The sequence below is a fragment of the Mauremys mutica genome, chromosome 3, assembly GCF_020497125.1.
Source record: "Mauremys mutica isolate MM-2020 ecotype Southern chromosome 3, ASM2049712v1, whole genome shotgun sequence".
Lineage (NCBI taxonomy): Eukaryota > Metazoa > Chordata > Testudines > Geoemydidae > Mauremys > Mauremys mutica.
Window position 1 is genome coordinate 129,625,934 of NC_059074.1, and position 20,057 is coordinate 129,645,990.

Below are 20,057 nucleotides of genomic sequence, written 5' to 3' on the forward strand. Positions count from 1 at the left end.
ATTTGAAAAATGAATTGTGGTACTTGGTCAACTGGATTGAACAGTACCGACTTGTTACATAGTCTGCATACTTAGAAGAATGGCCATTTCTGAAGGATTCTTACAGGAATCTTAGATCTGTGTCACTCCGTTTTAATAATTCAGATATCTGGAGCTTTACATGTATTAGAGGCTTTTCACATTTTAAGGGGGTTGGGGAATTCTCAACAATTATTTACTACCTTCATACTAAATCCATGATCTTTAAAGAAATTGTAATTATTGCTTTTCATCTTACTGCAGACAAAGAGCAGTTATATAAAAAGTACAGGTACAGCACATAAGTGTTTTCCAGTCTCTCTCAATTTGAGGGGCAAGAATTCAAGGCTTCTTTACCTAACATGCTAAGAAAGAAAGTCACAATTTTGTGTTGTAATTAAAAAATCACACTACAACATTCTCACAAACATCATTCAACTTGAAAACTTACCAGATTTGTTGAAAGATTAACAAAATCTGCATAGTCCTTGTTTATGAGTTCTACCATGGCAGTTTTAAGGAGTTTGTAATAGAGCTCCAGATCATCTCTGAGCTCTTCCAACTGGACACGCTTTCTGCAGTCAGACACAAAGTGATCGACATCAAAGTCTGGCTGAAAATGAAACAAGCAGAAACATACAGGGATGTAAATAAAAAACATACCAAAGAAACAGAAAAGAATTGGATCTTTCCTGTAATAAGCATTCTAAATACAACTAAACTGTGGAGCCTACCTGAAGCAAAAAGTGCAGATAATTGACAAACCATACTCTAGAGACAGATTTTAGCTTTCTGGGATCCTAGACTCATTGGGACAGATGATACTGTCTTCTAACGTGTATTGCAGAGTGTATTATCCAAACCCCTTTACTGCTGCTTTAAACTGCCCATGGATTTATCTGAAAATATGTTACAAGTATGAGCTCAACCCTGAAGCTTTTTTTATAAAGCCACATTGCACTTTGTAGCTAAGCATTCAGCAGGCATTGTTAAAGGTTTGATTTTAGTCATGTTGCAGTGGAGAAGTTCAAAGCTTCTGTTAAGATTGCAGGAGGTGGAAAGGAAAACCAAAGATATGGAGATCAACCAACAGATGACAATTTTCAAGAACACTCAAGACTACTAGACAACACTGAGAAATCAGATTGATGACCAGAAAAAAAAATCAATATCAAATTAAGACGTTTCAGTGGAAGGTGAGAGGACAATGAAAAAGAAGCTGAAGCTGCTTTTTCACAGTAGATTATGAAATCTCTAGGGAAATGTCATGGAAATACGAATCTGCCTTTCAGGTTCATTCCATTCAGAGTCAAATGTATTCTCACTCATAGTCTAGAAAAACCATAAATGATTACAATGGACATACAAACCTGTGCACACAGACAGACAAAAGAGGACACAAATCAACATTCTACAAAATTTCATTATTTATATGTTGATTGTGTTCTCTTCAGACTTCTTGATGCTGTATAGAATCAACAAGAATGTAGTGATTCAATATATAGGCCTAATCAACGCCTAAAAATTAGATTGACCTAACTACATCACTTAGGGCTATGAAAAATTTTGTATCCTGTCTGACATAGTTAGGTCAACCTAACACTGCAAACATATTCTATTGAAATTGGATGTTTTACATTTAAATTACACTTTAATTTAAATTAAATACGGGTTTATTTAAAACAAACCTATTTAAAATTAAATTTGAAACTGACACACTGTGTTAATGCCTAAATGTATTTAAATTAAAAGACAAAACATAATATTAAGCAGCCCATATGTTTGCTGCCCAGTTTTAAAGAAAGCCAGACCACTAAACTGCTGGAAATCATTGGCTAAGCACCTGGAACCAGAGTTTGTGGAAGTGCTAAACCAGCTTTTGAAAGCAGTAGCCTCTTCTGCAGGTGAAGAGAGTATATGTTCTTCATTTCAATTTATTCAAATACTGTAGATCAATTCTATGATTAGCTCAAAGTTTAGAAACTAACTGTGGAGTTACAAAAATAGAACATGTTTTCCTCTTCCAACCTCTGAATAAAAACTAGGTGCAACAGGCTGACATCTTCCAGTTCTAAAATCCTGAAATAATGGTGACCAGAACTAATCAAGTCAGTTCATTAGTACAGATATTATTTCCTAGGTTTAATAAAGCAATTAGTTTTAAATGCAAAACACATTTTGATAAACTCCTTTTGATTATACATTGAGCACATTTATGGTAGTTTTATTTAATAAGAAATAAAATGATATTTTGTGCATTTTAATTGAATTTGGATTTCCATTCAAATAAAGCTTGGCCCAAGTCACAAATTAAAAATTAATCATCATCTAGTAAAAAGTTACACTATATAATTGCTTAAATAAATGTGTACAGAGATAGCATATTCTCCTGGTTAGCAAAAAGAAGCAACAAAATTAGTGTAAAGGCTATATTTAACTGCAAATCAACATGTTTTAATGGTTATCAACCAATGAGAACCAACCTTTCTTTGGCAAATCACTAAAAAGCAAAAATGCAAAACATGACTAAAATCAATTATTTAATCAATCCATCCTGAAAGAAAGAGAGATACAGAAGTTGATAAGAATAAAGTACAAGGAAACCGAGAAGCAGCACTGCAGGAATGTCATTTGGAAGCAGTTACAAGCACAAGCATAAAAAACAGACAACAATCAGATGGACGAGAAAAGGAAAATAATTAAAACAGATTTATGTTTCAAGTTTCCTCTATTACAGATGAAAAGTTAAACCTTTTTCTTAAAAACTAGTTTACATTTCTTACTCTACACTATTTACAGTTAAATCTAACATCTACCTGCAAATCTGTGATTTCTTCTCATCTTCATGTGTATTTCTCCTAGAAGTGCATTCCTAAGTGTCATTTTGCAGTCATCCTAAGAAGGATTCTAATACCTTACATACCTTTACCCAAAGAATAAGCAAATGGAAGTAGTCAGGAGTCGTGCACATATTCCAAACCATCACAATGTAAAGAGTAAAAGGATTTTCTGATATTCAGTTGCACAGCTGCAAATACTCTGGAACTGTAAAGAGCCATGCCTCTAATACACAGGCCTACCTTAGTCACAGAAACCAATAAACCTGCTCAGAGACTAGTCCTATTACATTTTTGCTGCTTTCCATACATACTTTCCAACAAATCATATACTGCACGATCCTCCTTCCCTTCCACCCTAAACAATTAATTAAGTGCTGTGCCTATGTTTATACTGCAAAGTCTTTCAGGCACTCCTAGACAACTGATAGGCACAACTGGAAACAGAAAACAATAGAAAAATAAAAATCAAAAGAAAAAAATTAGATTAGATGCAGAGACTCCAGATCTGAACAGAGCTATGCTACAAGTATCTTTCAAGGCAAAAGTCAATATAGACTAAGCAGACGTGTGCTTTACTCTCTAATTATTACCATAAAATAATGAATTTATCACCTGAGACAGTCATAGAATCATAGAATCATAGAATTCAAGATCAGAAGGGACCATTATGATCATCTAGTCTGACCTCCTGCAAGATGCAGGCCACATTAGCCGATCTACCCACTCTTTTAGCAAGCGACCCCTGCCCCATGCTTCGGAGGAAGGCGAAAAACCTCCAGGGACACTGCCAATCTGCCCTGGAGGAAAATTCCTTCCCGACCCCAAATATGGCGGTCAGCTGAACCCCGAGCATGCGGGCAAGACTCTCCAGCCATACCCTCTGAAAGAGGTTAAGAATATCATATTATTGACCCAATTTGACCCAATTAAGTACCAGTTTGGCACTCAATTGACCTATTGACTAAGCCCGTTATCCTATTATACCATCTCCTCCATAAACTTATCTAGCTTAATCTTAAAGTCATGGAGGTCCTTCGCCCCTACTGTTTCCCTCGGTAGGCTGTTCCAGTATTGCACTCCCCTGATGGTTAGAAACCTTCGTCTAATTTCAAGCCTAAATTTCCTGACTGACAATTTATATCCGTTTGTCCTCGTGTCTACATTAGCACTGAGCTGAAATAATTCCTCTCCTTCCCTGGTATTTATCCCTCTGATATATTTAAAGAGTGCAATCGTATCTCCCCTTATCCTTCTTTTGGTTAAGGAAAACAAACCGAGCTCCTCAAGTCTCCTGTCATACGACAGGCCTTCCATTCCTCGGATCATTCTAGTGGCCCTTCTTTGTACCCGTTCCAGTTTTAACTCATCCTTCTTAAACATGGGAGACCAAAACTGCACACAATACTCCAAATGAGGTCTCACCAACGCCTTATATAACGGGACTAGCACTTCTTATCCCTACTAGAAATACCCCGCCTAATGCAACCCAAGACCGCATTAGCTTTTTTAACGGCCACATCACATTGCCTACTCATAGTCATCCTAACGATCAACCAGGACTCCCAGGTCCTTCTCCTCCTCCGTTACTTCCAACTGGTGCGTCCCTAGCTTATAACTAAAATTCTTGTTAGTCATCCCTAAATGCATAACCTTACACTTCTCACTATTGAATTTCATCCTGTTACTAACTAATACTCCAGTTTACAAGGTCATCCAAATCTCCCTGGAGGATATCCCGATCCTTCTCCGAATTGGCAATACCTCCCAACTTGGTGTCCGTCCGCAAACTTTATCAGCCCACTCCTACTCTTGGTTCCCAGGTCAGCAATAAATAGATTGAATAAAATAGGACCCAAAACCGAACCTTGAGGAACTCCACTGGTAACCCCCCTCCAACCCGACAGTTCCCCTTTCAGTACTACCCTCTGCAGTCTCCCCTTTAACCAACTCCTTATCCACCTCTGGATTTTCATTTCGATCCCCATCTTTTCCAATTTTAACCAATAATTCCTCATGCGGTACCCGTATCAAACGCCTTACTGAAATCCAGATATATTAGATCCACCGCATTTCCCTTGTCTAAAAAATCTGTTACTTTCTCAAAGAAGGAGATCAGATTGGTTTGGCACGATCTACCTTTCGTAAATCCATGCTGTAGTCTATCCCAGTTGTCATCGGCCTCCTGCTCCTTAACCACTCTCTCTTTCAAAATTTTTTCCATTACTTTGATACTACAGATGTTAAACTAACAGGCCTGTAGTTACCCGGGTCACTTTTTTTCCCCTTCTTGAATATAGGAAACTACATTAGCTAATCTCCAGTCCAACGGTACTATCCCGAATTTAGAGATTTATTAAAATCATCGCTAACCGGGCTAGCAATATCACTCGCCAATTCCCTTAATATTCTAGGATGAAGATTATCCGGGCCCCCCCGATTTACTTCCGTTAAGATGTTCAAGTTTGGCCTCCACCTCAGATACCGTAATGTCTACCCCCATATCTTCATTCCCATCGGTCCCTCTATCACTATTCCTTAGCCCTTCATTAGCCTCATTAAAGACCGTGGCAAAATATTCATTCAGATATTGTGCCATTCCAAGATTATCCCTAATCTCCACTCCGTTTAAAGTTTTAAGCGGTCCCACTTCTTCCTTCTTGGTTTTCTTCCTATTTATATGGCTAAAAAACCTTTTGCTATTGGTTTTAATCCCCTTCGCTAAGTCCATCTCCACCCGTCGCTTTGCCTTTCTCACTGCATCCCTACACCCTCTGACCTCAATAAGGTAGGTTTCTTTGCTGATCCCTCCCATTTTCCACTCCCGGTACGCTTTCTGTTTTTTCTTAATGACCCCTCTGTGGGGCTGTTAGACCCATGTTTCGCTTCTTTTGCCTAGACTAAGCCATCCATTGTAACAATCACAATCACTTTCATTTAAGCCCTAGAAACTCAATTTGCTCTTTTCATTCATTTTTCAATAGCAGTCAAGTTCCACCACTAAATCTAATAGAAAAGAACATAAGAATGGCCACACTGGGTCAGACCAAAGGTCTATCTAGCCCAATATCCTGTCTGCCGACAGTGGCTAATGCCAGGTGCCCCAGAGGGAGTGAACCTAACAAGTAATGATCAAATGATCTCTCTCCTGCCATCCAGCTCCACCCTCTGACAAACAGATGCTAGGGACATCATTCCTTACCCATCCTGGCTAATAGGCATTAATGGACTTAACCTCCATGAATTTATCTAGCTCTCTTTTAACCCGTTATAGTCCTAGCCTTCACAACCTCCTCAGGCAAGGAATTCCACAGGTTAACTGTGCACTGTGTGAAGAACTTCCCTTTATTTGTTTTAACCTGCTGCCCATTAATTTCATTTGGTGGCCCCTAGTTCTTATATTATGGGAACAAGTAAATAACTTTTCCTTATTCACTTTCTCCACACCACTCATGATTTTATATATCTCTATCATATCCCCCCTTAGGGTATGTCTACACTACAAGAGTAGTTCGATTTAACTTAGGTCGAATTTGTGGATTCGACCTTATGAAGCTGAATTTGTGTATCCACCCTAAGGACACTAATTCGACTTTGTGAGTCCACACTAACGGGGCAATCGTTGACATTGGAAGCGGTGCATTCTGGGCAGCTATCCCACAGTTCCCGCAGTCCCCGCTTCCCATTGGAATGCTGGGTAGAGCCCCCAATGCCTGCTGGGGGAAAAATGTGTCGAGGGTGGTTTTGGGTAACTGTCGTCATTCAACCGTCACTCCCGCCCTCCCTCCCTGAAAGCGCCGGCGGGAAATCTGTTAGCGCACTTTTCTAGTCAGTGACAGCGCAGACGCCACAGCACTGCGAGCATGGAGCCCACTGCGATCATCGCTGCACTTATGGCCGTTGTCAACTCCTCGCACCTTATCGTCCACCTCTTCCACAGTCAGCTGCTGAGAAATCGGGCGAGGAGGCTCCGGCAGCGCAGTGAGGACATGAAGTGTGAGAGTGGCACAGACCTCTCACAAAGCACGGGATCCCGCGCCGCGGAGATCATGGTGGCAATGGGTCACGTTCATGCTATGGGACGGCGATTCTGGGCCCGGGAAACAAGCACGGACTGGTGGGACTGCATAGTGCTGCAGGTCTGGGATGAATCACAGTGGCTGTGAAACTTCAGGATGCGTAAGGGCACTTTCCTTGAACTGTGTGACTTGCTGGCCCCTGCCCTGAAGCGCCAGGACACCCAGATGCGAGCAGCCCTGAGTGTGCAGAAGCGAGTGGCCATAGCCCTCTGGAAACTTGCAACGCCAGACAGCTACCGGTCAGTAGCGAATCACTTTGGCGTGGGCAAATCTACCGTGGGGGTTGCTGTGATGCAAGTAGCCCACGCAATCGTTGACCTACTGCTCTCAAAGGTAGTGACCCTGGGAAACGTCCAGGTTGTCATAGATGGCTTCGCCGCGATGGGATTCCCAAACTGCGGTGGGGCTATAGATGGCACTCACATCCCTATCCTGGGACCGGCCCACCAGGCCAGCCAGTATATTAACCGAAAGGGCTACTTTTCAATGGTGCTGCAAGCACTGGTGGACCATAGGGGATGCTTTACCAACATCTACGTCGGGTGGCCGGGCAAGGTTCATGACGCGCGTGTGTTCAGGAACTCTGGTCTGTTTAGACGCCTGCAGGAAGGTAGTTTCTTCCCGGACCACAAAGTAAGTGTTGGGGATGTGGAGATGCCTACAGTGATCCTCGGGGACCCAGCCTACCCGCTAATGCCCTGGCTCATGAAGCCCTATACAGGTGCCCTGGACAGTGACAAGGAGCTCTTCAACTACCGGCTGAGCAAGTGCAGAATGGTGGTGGAGTGTGCTTTCGGACGTCTCAAGGGGAGATGGAGGAGCTTACTGACTCGCTCGGATCTCAGCAAAACCAATATCCCCATTGTTATTGCAGTTTGCTGTGTGCTCCACAATCTCTGTGAGAGCAAGGGGGAGACCTTTATGGCGGGATGGGAGGTTGAGGCAAATCGCCTGGCTGCTGATTATGCTCAGCCAGACACCCGTGCGATTAGAAGAGCCCAGCGGGAAGCGCTGTGCATCCGGGAGGCTTTGAAAGCTAGGTTCTTCAGAGAGCAGGGTAACCTATGACTGTCCAGTCTCTTTACAGAGAAGCTGAACCTGCCCCTGTTTCAGTTACTATTGACTTTTTTCAGCGGTTACATACCCCGTTCACCAGGTTTCCCCCCTTCCAACAGACGTTTAAAAATAAAGTTATTGGAACATTTTTAATTAACAAAGTTTTCTTTACTAACGAATTCGCGTTCAAGGGTTCAAACAAAGTGTTGGGGATGAGGAGATGCCTACAGGGGGAGACTGTGGTGGGTACGGTGTGCAGTGATGTACAGACTGCTTCTACACTCGAGGACTGACAGGCTCCTGCTCCTACAGCGGTCTCGGGGGGAGGACGGTTACAGGAGGGTGTGCAGGAAGGGGTGGGTTTGCAGGAAGTGGTGAGGGGTGTGTGGGAAGGGTGAGTAGGTGTAGGGGGATGATGGCTCTGGCTGAGGCTCAGGGCATCGGAGAGGTTCATGGCTAGGGTGGAAGGGCATGGTAAGGGCAGCCTGCCTTGCCATTTGTGGATGCCAGGCGCTCGGACCCTGGGGCAGCATACACCTCCCAGACTGACCTGGGGCAGCAGACACCTCCCAGAGTGACCCGGGTGCCTAGTGACTGCACTCTGTGTGTGACCTGCTGTTGATCCTGCCCCCATGTCTGTACCCTGGTAATGGTGGCTGTCCTATGCAATTAACGAACCCCTATCTCCCCTTCACACAAAGTCTTCTGCAAAGAAACATGACGGAAACAGTAATGAACAGCAAACTATTTTTAATACTCAACTACACAGTTGGGGGATGAAACTGGGATTTTGGATTGGGTGAGCCAGGAAGGGAAGCAATTCTCATACTTTAGGGAATGAGAGCTGTTTGGTACATGAGCGCTCTGCTGGGGTGGAGTGACAGTTTTCACGGCCCCTAGCACCACTCCTTCTTGTGATTTTGGGTGAGGGGGGGACAGGACTTTGTGGCGGGGGAGGGCGGTTGCAGATACAGTTCAGGGGGGCTCTCTGCTCCTGCCTGCGGTCCTGCAGAACATCCACAAGGCGCCGGAGCGTGTCCGTTTGCTCCCTCATTAGTCCAAGCAGCGTTTGAGTCGCCTGCTGGTCTTCCTGCCGCCACCTGTCCTCCCGTTCGCTCTGTGAGCGCTGCTGCTGAGAGAGGGTCTCCCTCCACTGGCTCTGCTGGGCCGCCTCGGCTCTGGAGCAGGCCATCAGTTCAGCGAACATCTCGTCCCGAGTCTTTTTCTTTCGCCGCCTAATCTGCGCCAGCCTCTGTGAGGGGGATGCCGGGGCAGTTCAGGAAAGAGCCGCAGCTGTGTGATGGGAAAAAGGAAGTGATTTCCTTGCAAAGATACATGTTTGCGAACACTCAACACAGTCTACTCAGTTTCTGTGAACAAGACCATACAGGGCACCTATCTCATGTGCTCTCAGGACAAGTTCGAATTTTCGGCATTCGCTTTCATTGCCTGGGGTCTTGCACTGGAGATCGGACACGCGGGGCAGGACAGCAGAATCCGTGTAGCAGCCAGGCCTGGTAAGCCGTAAACTTTAGGCTGCTTAACAGTTAATGGATAGCAGTGCCCTCCTGCTGCAGGCAATCTGGAAAGCATAAAGTCTGACCCTGTTCCAGCCCCTCGCGGCTGTCCCCGGGAAAGATCCCTGTATGCTTTCCCTCTGCAGCCTCCACCACGTGGCTGTTAAACGACGGTCATTGTTATGCAAAGGAAAAGTCAAGCATTCACAATAGTAACATTACAGTAATTCCCCTAATTAGATGCAGCAGTCGCCGAGCGAGATTACCCTGAGGCGGGTCACTAGGAGAGACAGAGAGCGCATGCTGCGTGAATCCCTGCACAGACCAGGGCCCTATGCTGCCATGCTGGTCGAGGCAATGCTCCCACTGTACCTCAGGATGGCCTGGCGCGGAAGAGTGTGCTTCCACGGAGCACCCAATAAGGCACCTCTCCCCAGGAACCTCCTGCGGAGGCTTTTCGAGTACCTCTACGAGAGCTTCGTGGAAGTGTCCCAAGAGGATTTCTGTTCGATCCCTATATGTATTGACCTTCTTTTCATATAGTTTTTATTCCTATTTTTAAAAAAATAAATGTTTACATGTTTATAGCACTTACCGACTGATCCGTCCCCTGATTCAGAGTCCGGGTTAACGGCCGGGGAGGGTTGGTAGGGGATCTCTGTGAGGCTGATGAAGAGATCCTGGCTGTCGGGGAAAGCAGTACTGTAAGCGCTGTCGCCTGCCTCGTCCTCCACAAACCCTTCCTCATCTTCCCCATCCGCGAACATCGCCGAGAAACTGCCCGTCGACACTATCCCATCCTCAGAGTCCACGGTCACTGGTGGGGCAGTGGTGGCAGACCCACCGAGAATGGCATGCAGTGCCTCGTAGAAGCAGCATGTCTGGGGCTGGGCTCCGGAGCGTCCGTTTGCTGCTTTGATTTTTTGGTAGCCTTGTCTCAGGTCCTTGATTTTCACGCGGCACTGCGTTGCATCCCGGCTGTATCTTCTGAGTGCCATGGCTTTGGAGACCTTCTCGTAGGTCTTTGCATTCCGTTTTTTGGAGCGCAGCTCCGAAAGCACAGACTCATCGCCCCACACAGCGATCAGATCCAAGACTTCCCGGTCAGTCCATGCTGGGGCCCTCTTTCTACTCTGAGATTGCATGGACTCCTCTGCTGGAGAGCTCTGCATCGCTGCCGGTGCTGCTGAGCTCGCCCCGATGTCCAACCAGGAATTGAGATTCAAACTGGCCAGACAGGAAAAGGAATTCAAATTTTCCCAGGGCTTTTCCTGTATGGCTGATCAGAACATCTGAGCTCGGACTGCTGTCCAGAGCGTCAACACAGTGGTGCACTGTGGGATAGCTCCCGGAGCTACTAAGGTCGATTTCCGTCCCCACATAGGCTAACTCGACATAGCCATGTCGAATTTAGCGCTACTCCCCTCGTCGGGGTGGAGTACCGAATTCGAACTAAAGAGCCCTCTAGGTCGAACTAATTAGCTTCCTGGTGTGGACGGTTGCACGGTTAAATCGAATTAACGCTGCTAAATTCAACAAACTCCTAGTGTAGACCAGGCCTTAGTCTCCTCTTTTCCAAGCTAAAAAGTCCTAGCCTCTTTAATCTCTCCTCATATGGGACCCCCTGTTCCAAACCCTAATAATTTTAGTTGTCTTTCTCTGAACCTTTTCTAATGCCAGTATATCTTTTTTGAGATGAGGAGACCACATCTGTACGCAGTATTTAAGATGTGGGCATACCATGGATTTATATAACGGCAATGAGATATTATCCATCTTATTCTCTATCCCTTTTTTAATGATTCCTAACATCCTGTTTGCTTTTTTGACTGCCGCTGCACACTGCGTGGACGTCTTCAGAGAACTATCCACAATGACTCCAAGATCTCTTTCCTGATTAGCTGTAGCTAAATTAGCCCCCATCATATTGTATGCATAGTTGGGTTTTTTTCCCCACCCCAATGTCCATTACTTAACATTTATCCACATTAAATTTAATTTGCCATTTTGTTGCCCAAGCCAACCAAAACTCCCCCTTCCCAAAGTGAAAGTCTGTTACTGCCACTCTAAAACTAACAGAGCTGAAATGGTGGTAGCACTGTAGAAATTTTGTTGTAAAAGTCCATAATATAGTCAAAGCTTAAGTCAAACGAAGTAGTAGATTCAGCTTAGTCTTTCCTTGACATGCTCATTTTAAAACAGGTTAGACAAAAATTGTAAATAATTTCTATATTTCAAATCTATCTGTTCTAGTGATTTACCAGCTTTTTCATTCTGCACACCACTTCAAAGAAGAGCCTCACATACACCGATCTCATTGACCATTCATTTCTTGGGTTCTCAAAATATTAACATTTTTGGATTACCCAAGGCCTTTAGTCTACACAGAAGCAGAGAACCACCAGTGATCTATATTATAATTAATACAGATAGCATTTTTTTTAAGCTTAACAGTATTGCCAACCTCAATGGTTCAAAAATCATTTGATAGGCTTAAAAGTATGCAATGTGAAAATAAATTTGGGGTTCTTTTAATTTGTCTTCTGTGTCATTAAGGTAGACCCAAGTTCACATTTTCAAGTTTGTCGCTGCAAAAATTAGGGCTAGAAACTTCCTTTTAGTTTTTTTAAATGGAAGCGGAGATTCTCACATAATCATGTGCCTCCCAGAGCTGGAGCTTTATGAAAACCATCAAATACTGCAAGACTGGAAATACAATTGCAAACATTGGCAACACTGCAAACAAGCTTCTTTTGCCCCCACAACAAAAAGTACTTCAGCTATCATCATGGGTGATTCCAGGGGCCTGTATTCAGAGGGCAAAGTCCAGGGAGGGCATCTCAGTTATCCAAGTTATCCTGAAAACCAATTTCAAGATTTTCAGAAGTTCTTCTGCCTATCACCTCTCAACAACATTTGCCTCCCCCCATCACCCCAGAAAGGGTGAAGAACAAGTTGTCCCAAAGAAAAACAAGCAGCAACTACTGAGAAAAGCAATAGTTTCTAACTTTCCAAATAATACAGAATCAAGGTCTCAATCTTTATCTTCAAAACACTCAATGGGCTTGGTCCACTATCTACAAGATTGTGGTCAGCAACTTCACTGCTCTGACATAGTGGAACTTTCTACAATAAAGGGGAAGTTTGTGTCCAGGAGACAAAGCTTTCCCAGGGGCCAGCTCAAGACTGTGGCATTAACTCCCACAGGAATGAAGGATCACCATAAACCTAACCACCTTAACATAACATAAGTCCATCCATACTGAGTCAGACCAATGGTCACTCTAACCCAGTATCTTGTCTTCCAACAGTGGCCAATGTCAGGTGCTTCAGAGGGAACGAACAGAACAAGTAATCAAAAGATCCATCCCCTGTCGCCCATTCCCAGCATCTGGTCCATGTGCAAAGTGGGTGTGCGGATATATGTAAACATGAATGCCAAAACATACATTTCCACCCCAGGGGAAAGGATGAAAGAGTAAACGTGATAAACATTAGTCATGCTACTTAAAGCACTAGTGAAAGGCACTCAGGCGATGGTACAAAAACCTAAGCAGAACAGAAGTAGGACACCTGATGCCTATCTCAGTAGTCAGACTTCAGCTTTTGAGGTTAGTGCTCTAGGCTTCCACTGTCTACCTACCTGAGCCACCACTCGCTCAGCTGTGGGTGCTCAAAGCCACCACGGAGTTCGGGCTGCGACGTTGCTTGCGGGATTAGGGTTTGAAGCCGGCTTTGCCCCATGGCGGGTCACAGAAGGGCACCCAAGGCAATGGCAGCCCAGCCGAGCTACGGTTCGAGCCCGGTGAACTAACGCAGAGCCCGAAGGGATGGAAACCCGCTGATTAACCACAAGCTTCCCCCCCTCAGCCCTAGGAAAGGAGGGTGAACCTGTCCCCTCTGCCAGCTGCCCCAAGGGCCCCGGCCGAGATGAACCCGCCCCCCACACATCGCCCTGCGCGGCCCGGGACCCGGCCCTGCCCCGCTGGGAAGTCGGGCAGCCCCCAGCCCCCGCCGCCTGCTCCCCACAGCCAGCGCAGGGGCAGCCCCCCCCGCGCGCCCCGCCCCACCCCACGGACACCGCCTCTCCCCCCCCGCGCCGGTCACCCCCGCAAGGCGCCACCTTCATGAACTCGTCCTTGTCGAAGCAGAGGTTTTCGGGCCCGCGGGGCAGGCACATGCCCCTCGCCTCCATCCCCGCGCGCGGGCCAGCCCCGGGCCCCCCCTCTCCGCGCCGGCTCCCGGCTCCCCGAGCGGCGGGCGGCAGCGGCGGCTCTTCCGCCAACATGGCAACGCGGCGGGCGCGAGACCGACGAGGCGCCGCCTCCGAGCCGGGAGAAGCCGCCACAGGCGAACGCGGCCCCTAGCGGCTCCAGGCGTCACTGCAGCGAGGGGGGGGGGCACCGCCCCCGCTGCTACGTCTACACGTTCGGAATCCGAATTCGGCGAAACGTGAGGAAACAGAGGCGGATCCTGCACCGTTCCCTGAAGGTCTCGAATCAGCGCGGGACGCGACGAGCCTGAGTCCAGAGGAGCCCCTAGCTGGGATGTTCCAGCCAGTCTTCTTCCACCCCAGGCGGGTTACCCACCCTGCGGCCCTGCCCGTCTCCTCCACGGCAGTGCCGGGGTGGCTGCTGTCCCGTTCACAAGCTCCCAGCAGGAGCTGCTGCCTCAGGGAGTTGCACTGAGCGCGGCGGGGCAGATATTAACGAGACGTGTGAGGGTGGTGGTATAGTACAGCGCTAAAGTTCAGACACGGGGCAAAACTGCAACAGATCTCAACTCAGACTAGCCTGGCTAGTGTGAACACCCCCCCCGTGCTTAAGAGTTAATGAAAGAGATGCCTGGAGCTCACGAATTTTTTTTACTTTAATAACTGATGTAGCAAGCCAGAGGTGTTGGGGCTATGGCCAAGCCTAGAGGTGCCAGGGTTCAGCCCTGGCATAAATTAAGTACTGCTCACCCTTGGTATTTAGCCTGGTGCCCTAACTTGGGTTCAGTTCTCTGATGTACATGAGGTTTCTGGCCCTAGACAATTTAGGGCAGTGATTTTTGACCATATTCTGCTAGGGCAAAGATAGGCAGGCTTTACCTCAGCTTCTGGATGTGACAACAAGAATGTCCAACTATCAGGGTGATTGGCCCCTTTAAGAGGCACAAGGTTCCCATGCATCCCATTTAGACCCAACTTTCGTAGGAGGAAGGTATATAGAGTCATATCTTAAAGGTATATATAGAGAGGGCTCTAAGGTTGGTGTCAGATTGGCCCCTTTAAGAGAGAGCAGGTTCACTGTCCAACTGTGCTTTAGGGAAGGCACCTGAGCCATATAAAGAGGGTGACAGCTGCAGCTGGTTGTTGGCTGATGCTTGTTCCTTTATAAAACACAGGTGCCTTCCCTCAAGCCCAATTAGGCAGCAGATAATTAGTTCAAGTTCACAGGAACCTGCTCCCTATTATAGGGGCCAATCAACTTGTGACACCATTAGAGCCATCTATTTAGCCTTTAACTTATGACTCTGGATACCAATCTCCTATGAAAATTGGGTCTAATTTCAGACTCTCTAGTCTGTAACATACTCAAGGCACATTCCAGTTTGGAATCTAAACAAAAAGATGTGTTCTGTATTTGCATCTTCACTTGTCATTAAAATGCTATGTGGGTAAGGAATGTATTTTTTGTGTGTTTGTACGTTGGAGAGGGCCTTGATCCTGACTGAGGTCTCTGGGGGGTTAGTATAATATAAATATACAATAATAAACACTCCATGGGAACCTCACAATTTATCCATAAGAACTGAGGCAAAATAGTTGAGAGTCATGGTGAGCTGATACTGGTTCTGCCCTAGTCCACTAAACTAGACTAGCGACACCCAAAGTGGTGCTACTCAATGGGAGTGGTGCGATGGAATGGAGGTATTAGAAAAATGGTGAGGATAGACAGTCCTACCATAGAGGTGGGTGAATCAGACATTACGATGAGTTGTCTGAAGGTATCTTTTCTGCCACTACTTTTTTTTTACCATGACTACAGTATGTTTCTGTTATAAGCCTCTGGTCCATCTCTCTATCTTTTTCCCTTGCTTTACTCATGTTGCTGTTCTTGTTCTTTGATTTTCAACCATCTGCAGGCATAGCTGGGCTGGGTTTTTTTAAATGCCATTTCACACCATCCATTCCAAATTGTAGGGAAATGGTGCTTTTAATAAACTCTTGTGGGAACCTTCCAATTCTGTTTAATCTGCAGTCCTTGGTGACAAAGGCTAAATACTTTATATGCCTCTCTTTCATGGGACCATTGGAAAGACTGAAGATGAGGTATCTGAAAGTCATTTAAATAACACTTCAGAATCAGCACAGTTGTAAGGTTAAGGCCTTGGTCTGCAGCCAGATTAAAAGAGCAGCGTAGCAGCAGCCATTAGCTGAGAAGCAAGAAGTCACATCCTCACATTCCATCTAAATTACATTTAAACAATGTAATATCAGGCTGTTAAGAAGGAGACCCTGTCCTAATGGCACCCATCTATCACCAGATAAAGAAACAGACCGTAAGGTGGTTAAAGAAAACTTAATTTGATAGCAATCTGTCTGGCAAGAAATCACTTATCAATAGTTGTGGTTGTGAAATCCTCATTTCTTTATTGTTTTGTCATTATGGTCCCCACTTCCCTATTGTTTATCTGTATGGTCTCTGGTTCTTTAATTGTTTCTATCTGTTACATAATTTTGCTAGGTGTAAATTAAATAAGGTGGTGGGGTAGGTTTGGTTAGAGAATTTTGTTACTAACCAATCCTAACAGTGTAAAATTTTAATATAATGATTGGTTAAGGTAGAGCTAAAAAGGACTCACATTTCACTATATAAACTGGGGTCCAAAAGGAAGTTCTTTGGGAGCCAATTCCAGGAGACAGCCCCAAAGATCAAAGCTGCCAGACCTCACCACTCTGCCAATGACACAATGCAGAAACTGGAGTCCCCCAGATGAATCTGATCCTGACTGGCCAGCAGGGAAAAGTTAATGTCTTATTGGGAGCAGTGAGCACTGTATGTGTAACATGTGCATTCTGGTTTTGGTAATTGTTAATAAATAGAGGATAAGGATATTAGAGGCTCTTTCACTGGTAAAAGGTCCTGCAAACCAGCAGGGTTATGCCTGAGCCCTAAGAAGAGGGTAAGGGTGGGTGCCTAAATTAAGAGGATTATATCTTGTGCAGGTAACACATTGCCAAAGTAGGAAGGTGGGGGGGGGGGGGGGGAAAAGAGGTACTTACAGACTGCACAGAGGCTGATAGCTTTTAAAGATCCCAGTGTCACTTCACATTCCTGAGCAGAGGACACTTCAAGGGATGCACATTGATATGATAAATAATCACTTTCCTGAGGGCTGCCAATGACTAATCTACTATCTTGGAAAAGCTTCCATTCCAATGTACATTAGTTAAATGAGGAAGTAAAGAAACCATGTAACCTCCTGTCTCAGTCTTAAGGTTTCTCTGGGTGTTATTTTTACTAAAAAGCATTGCCTGCCAGGGACATTGCATACAATTTAGGATAAAGGGTAGAAGTACAACAGCATGCTGCATGCAGGGATAGAGATACCAAAATTAATTCATGGGAGATGTGTAGGCTACCAAGAACCTCCAGGAAATGTAGATAACATTAAACAAAATGATGTACTTGGTGCTGACGCATTGCTTTGAGTGCATTCCCTTAATAAAATGACATTTCTGCCACTGCAATGCTTGGCTGTCTGCCCACATTGTTAAAGACAAATTCTATTTTGGCTACTTCCTGTAGATGTCTAAAAACTGAACTCTAATTAAGAATCTTAAGTTCAAAGCAAAGGAAGATGTTTCCAACTAATACTTCACTTGCATCCATTGTTTTCTGTTGACTGCAAAGCATGTGGCAGTGGGTCTACTCATGTGAGTAAAGTGAGCAGGAGTTAGTTCTGTGGGTCCAAGCCTGCACACTGAAGTCTATGGGGATTTTTCCATTGGCTTCAGTTACAGCAGGATAAGGCCCAAGACCCTGGTTCAGCAAGATACTTAAGCATGTACTAACTTTAGACACATGAGTAGTTCCACTGGGGCCAGTGAGATTCCACTCATGCTTCAAGTTAATATGTGCATTAGCATCTTGATGAATCAGGGCCCATATGAGTCAGATGAAGAATTAAGGTTGCTGAATTTCCCAACTGATGTGCAATTTAAATCTGGACCATAGAACTGAACTGACATTGATTTGGTCTGGTTTTTTGTTTTTGTTTTGTTATAATTTATTATATATTTGATAAAAGGTATAGTAGATTTATGTAAAATGCATTATTCACATATGAAAATGGAACAGTTTTGCAACTTTTAAAATATGTAAAACACATTAAAATGTTGTAAAATTGGGCCCCTTTTCATCAAGGATAATTCATGGGCCAGATTATCTTCAGCCAGAAACACTTAGTGAAGGCAGGAGTGAAGAGGGGGGCATCAGGGAACTGGTTGTAGCACATTGATTCTCAAGCTGCCCTGATCCTACTCCTGACAGAAATCAGAGCAGACAAGGAGGTGCTCTGCCCCATGACAGCTATCTATGGTTCCTAAAGGACCACCTGCCACCTGAAAATTGCTATAGGTTCCCTGTCCCTTCCTGACATGCCCCTTATGACAGAATGGGAGAGATGAGCATAAGAACTAACTCTGCTAGCTTTATGCCAGTTGAGATTTCCCCTCTGCAGGGGAACAGCTTAGCTGGCCAAATCCTCAGACAGCACAAAGTGGATAGAACCGTGGCTGAGAAACTAGCCCTGTGTGCTTTAATATACTATGTAATACAGGAGCAAGGCTACCCAAATGATTGCTGGCTTCCATCTTTAGAAAAGAGAAGGAAGGAGTAAATATATCCTCTAGTAAACATACTGGAAGTGAATACACAAATATTAGCATCTGCATAACTATCCATTGGATGTCACTGATGCTTCACAGAAACAGAGAAGCATGCACATTTTTGTGGCTGTAAATAATGTGACTTCAAGAACAAGAAGTCTAAAAGAGAAGTAGTTATATGTGTTTAGTATGACTCCAAGAGGAGCAGGTTATAGCAATGTAAACATGGACCAAATTGGGCCCAGTGAGTTGTATTGAATTCTGATATGCTAGGAGAGGAGAACAGGCACTCTATTAAGCAGGTTTGTGGGACTCTTCCTAGTGCTAAGCTTGCAATGATCTCTTGTGGAATCTCAGAAGGTCACAAAGGCATGTACATAACCAAGCTGAAAGATAAACTTATTATGGGATTTAATAATAATTCCGGAGTGCAATCCAGACCAGTGAGGAGTTGTCACCCCTGACCTGTAACCTTGGGTGCCTCACAATGTCTTGCTGCTGTAGCTCCCACCTGTGATGCTCACAAACAGCCTGCCAGCAGGTAGGTAACACCCAGAGTGTGTATATAGTTGCAGCATGCCAGCCATGCATCAGTCACACACTGGTTTCCACCAGCCATGGTTACCATTTGCATGGTGTCCCCAACATACTTCCAGCCCCAGATTTCCCCTCAAAATGTGAGCTCTGCACTGTCCAGCCCTCTCCTAGACAGTCCAGATATAGTAGGTCCATTGTCCTCGTAAGGGGATCAATATACAACAGCTTGCTACCCTAAATGGAGATTCCCACACAGTTCACAATACTGAATTAGTTTTGGCTAAAGAATAAAACATTTAACTACAAAGAGAGAAGTTTTAAGTGAGTAGAAATAATGAGGCATTAAAGTCAGAAATGTTTGCAAGAAAAAGATAACACACTTCCTAGTACTAAAACTTAAACTAGACCTGGTTCAAGGTGAAGTGCCTTACCACGTGTTTTCAGTAATATTGTTGACCAAACTCTGAGGCAAGGATCTGTGCACAAAGTCCAAAAGGCTGTTTCTTCTGTCGTCTTAGATGAAAGAGAGAGATGGATAGGGAAAGAGAGCTTGGGGTAGTTTTGCCCCTCACTTTATAGTCCAGTCCCCCTTTGAAATGCCTTTTCCTGAGGGTTACCCCTAGATAAAGTTCATTCTCTCTGTGAGGAAGGAGTCATGCAGTTTCATGGTGAAAGAGGTTTCATGCTATTGTTTGCTAAGATGCTGATCTGCTTGTTCCTGCCCCCCTCCTTGCCAAAAATGACCACTTAATAGGTGATTGCCCATCAACTTTGACGACACTTGGCTAAAGGTGTCAGCTTGTCATTTGTCTTTGAGAAACAGGTTGACCCACTCCCCACACTTACCTTTCAAACACACTTCAGTCGTGATTTCAGCTTATGTTCATAACTTTACATATATAATGTTGTCACACACACTGTATCATGATATTATTGATCAATGAGTGATTAGTTATCCAATGATACCTCGCAAAACATATTTTGTACAAAGATTATTACAACAGTGTGTAGGGTGTGAATAAATGGATGCATTTGATAATAACCACTCATTGAGTTGTATGCATAATATATATCACAAAAATCTGTATCTATACCTCCAGCACATGAGTAAGTTATGGAAATGACTCAAATGTGC

At 44.8% G+C, this 20,057-nt stretch overlaps 1 protein-coding gene across 2 annotated transcripts in view; it reads right to left on the bottom strand.

Moving 5' to 3' along the window:
* The window catches only part of COG2 (component of oligomeric golgi complex 2), a 57,402-nt gene extending 43,592 nt beyond the window's left edge, over positions 1 to 13,810 (bottom strand). The window contains exons 1-2 of one of the 2 annotated variants that reach the window (XM_045009194.1): positions 13,631 to 13,810; positions 470 to 631 (exon numbers count right to left, since the gene is read on the bottom strand). In XM_045009194.1, the coding sequence (XP_044865129.1) occupies positions 470 to 631; positions 13,631 to 13,795 (327 nt within the window). In that variant the 5' untranslated portion in view covers positions 13,796 to 13,810. Of the gene's footprint in view, positions 1 to 469; positions 632 to 13,150; positions 13,348 to 13,630 lie in introns of those variants that run through there. The other variant, XM_045009195.1, reaches the window with a different exon arrangement.
* Positions 13,811 to 20,057: the final 6,247 nt, after the last annotated feature.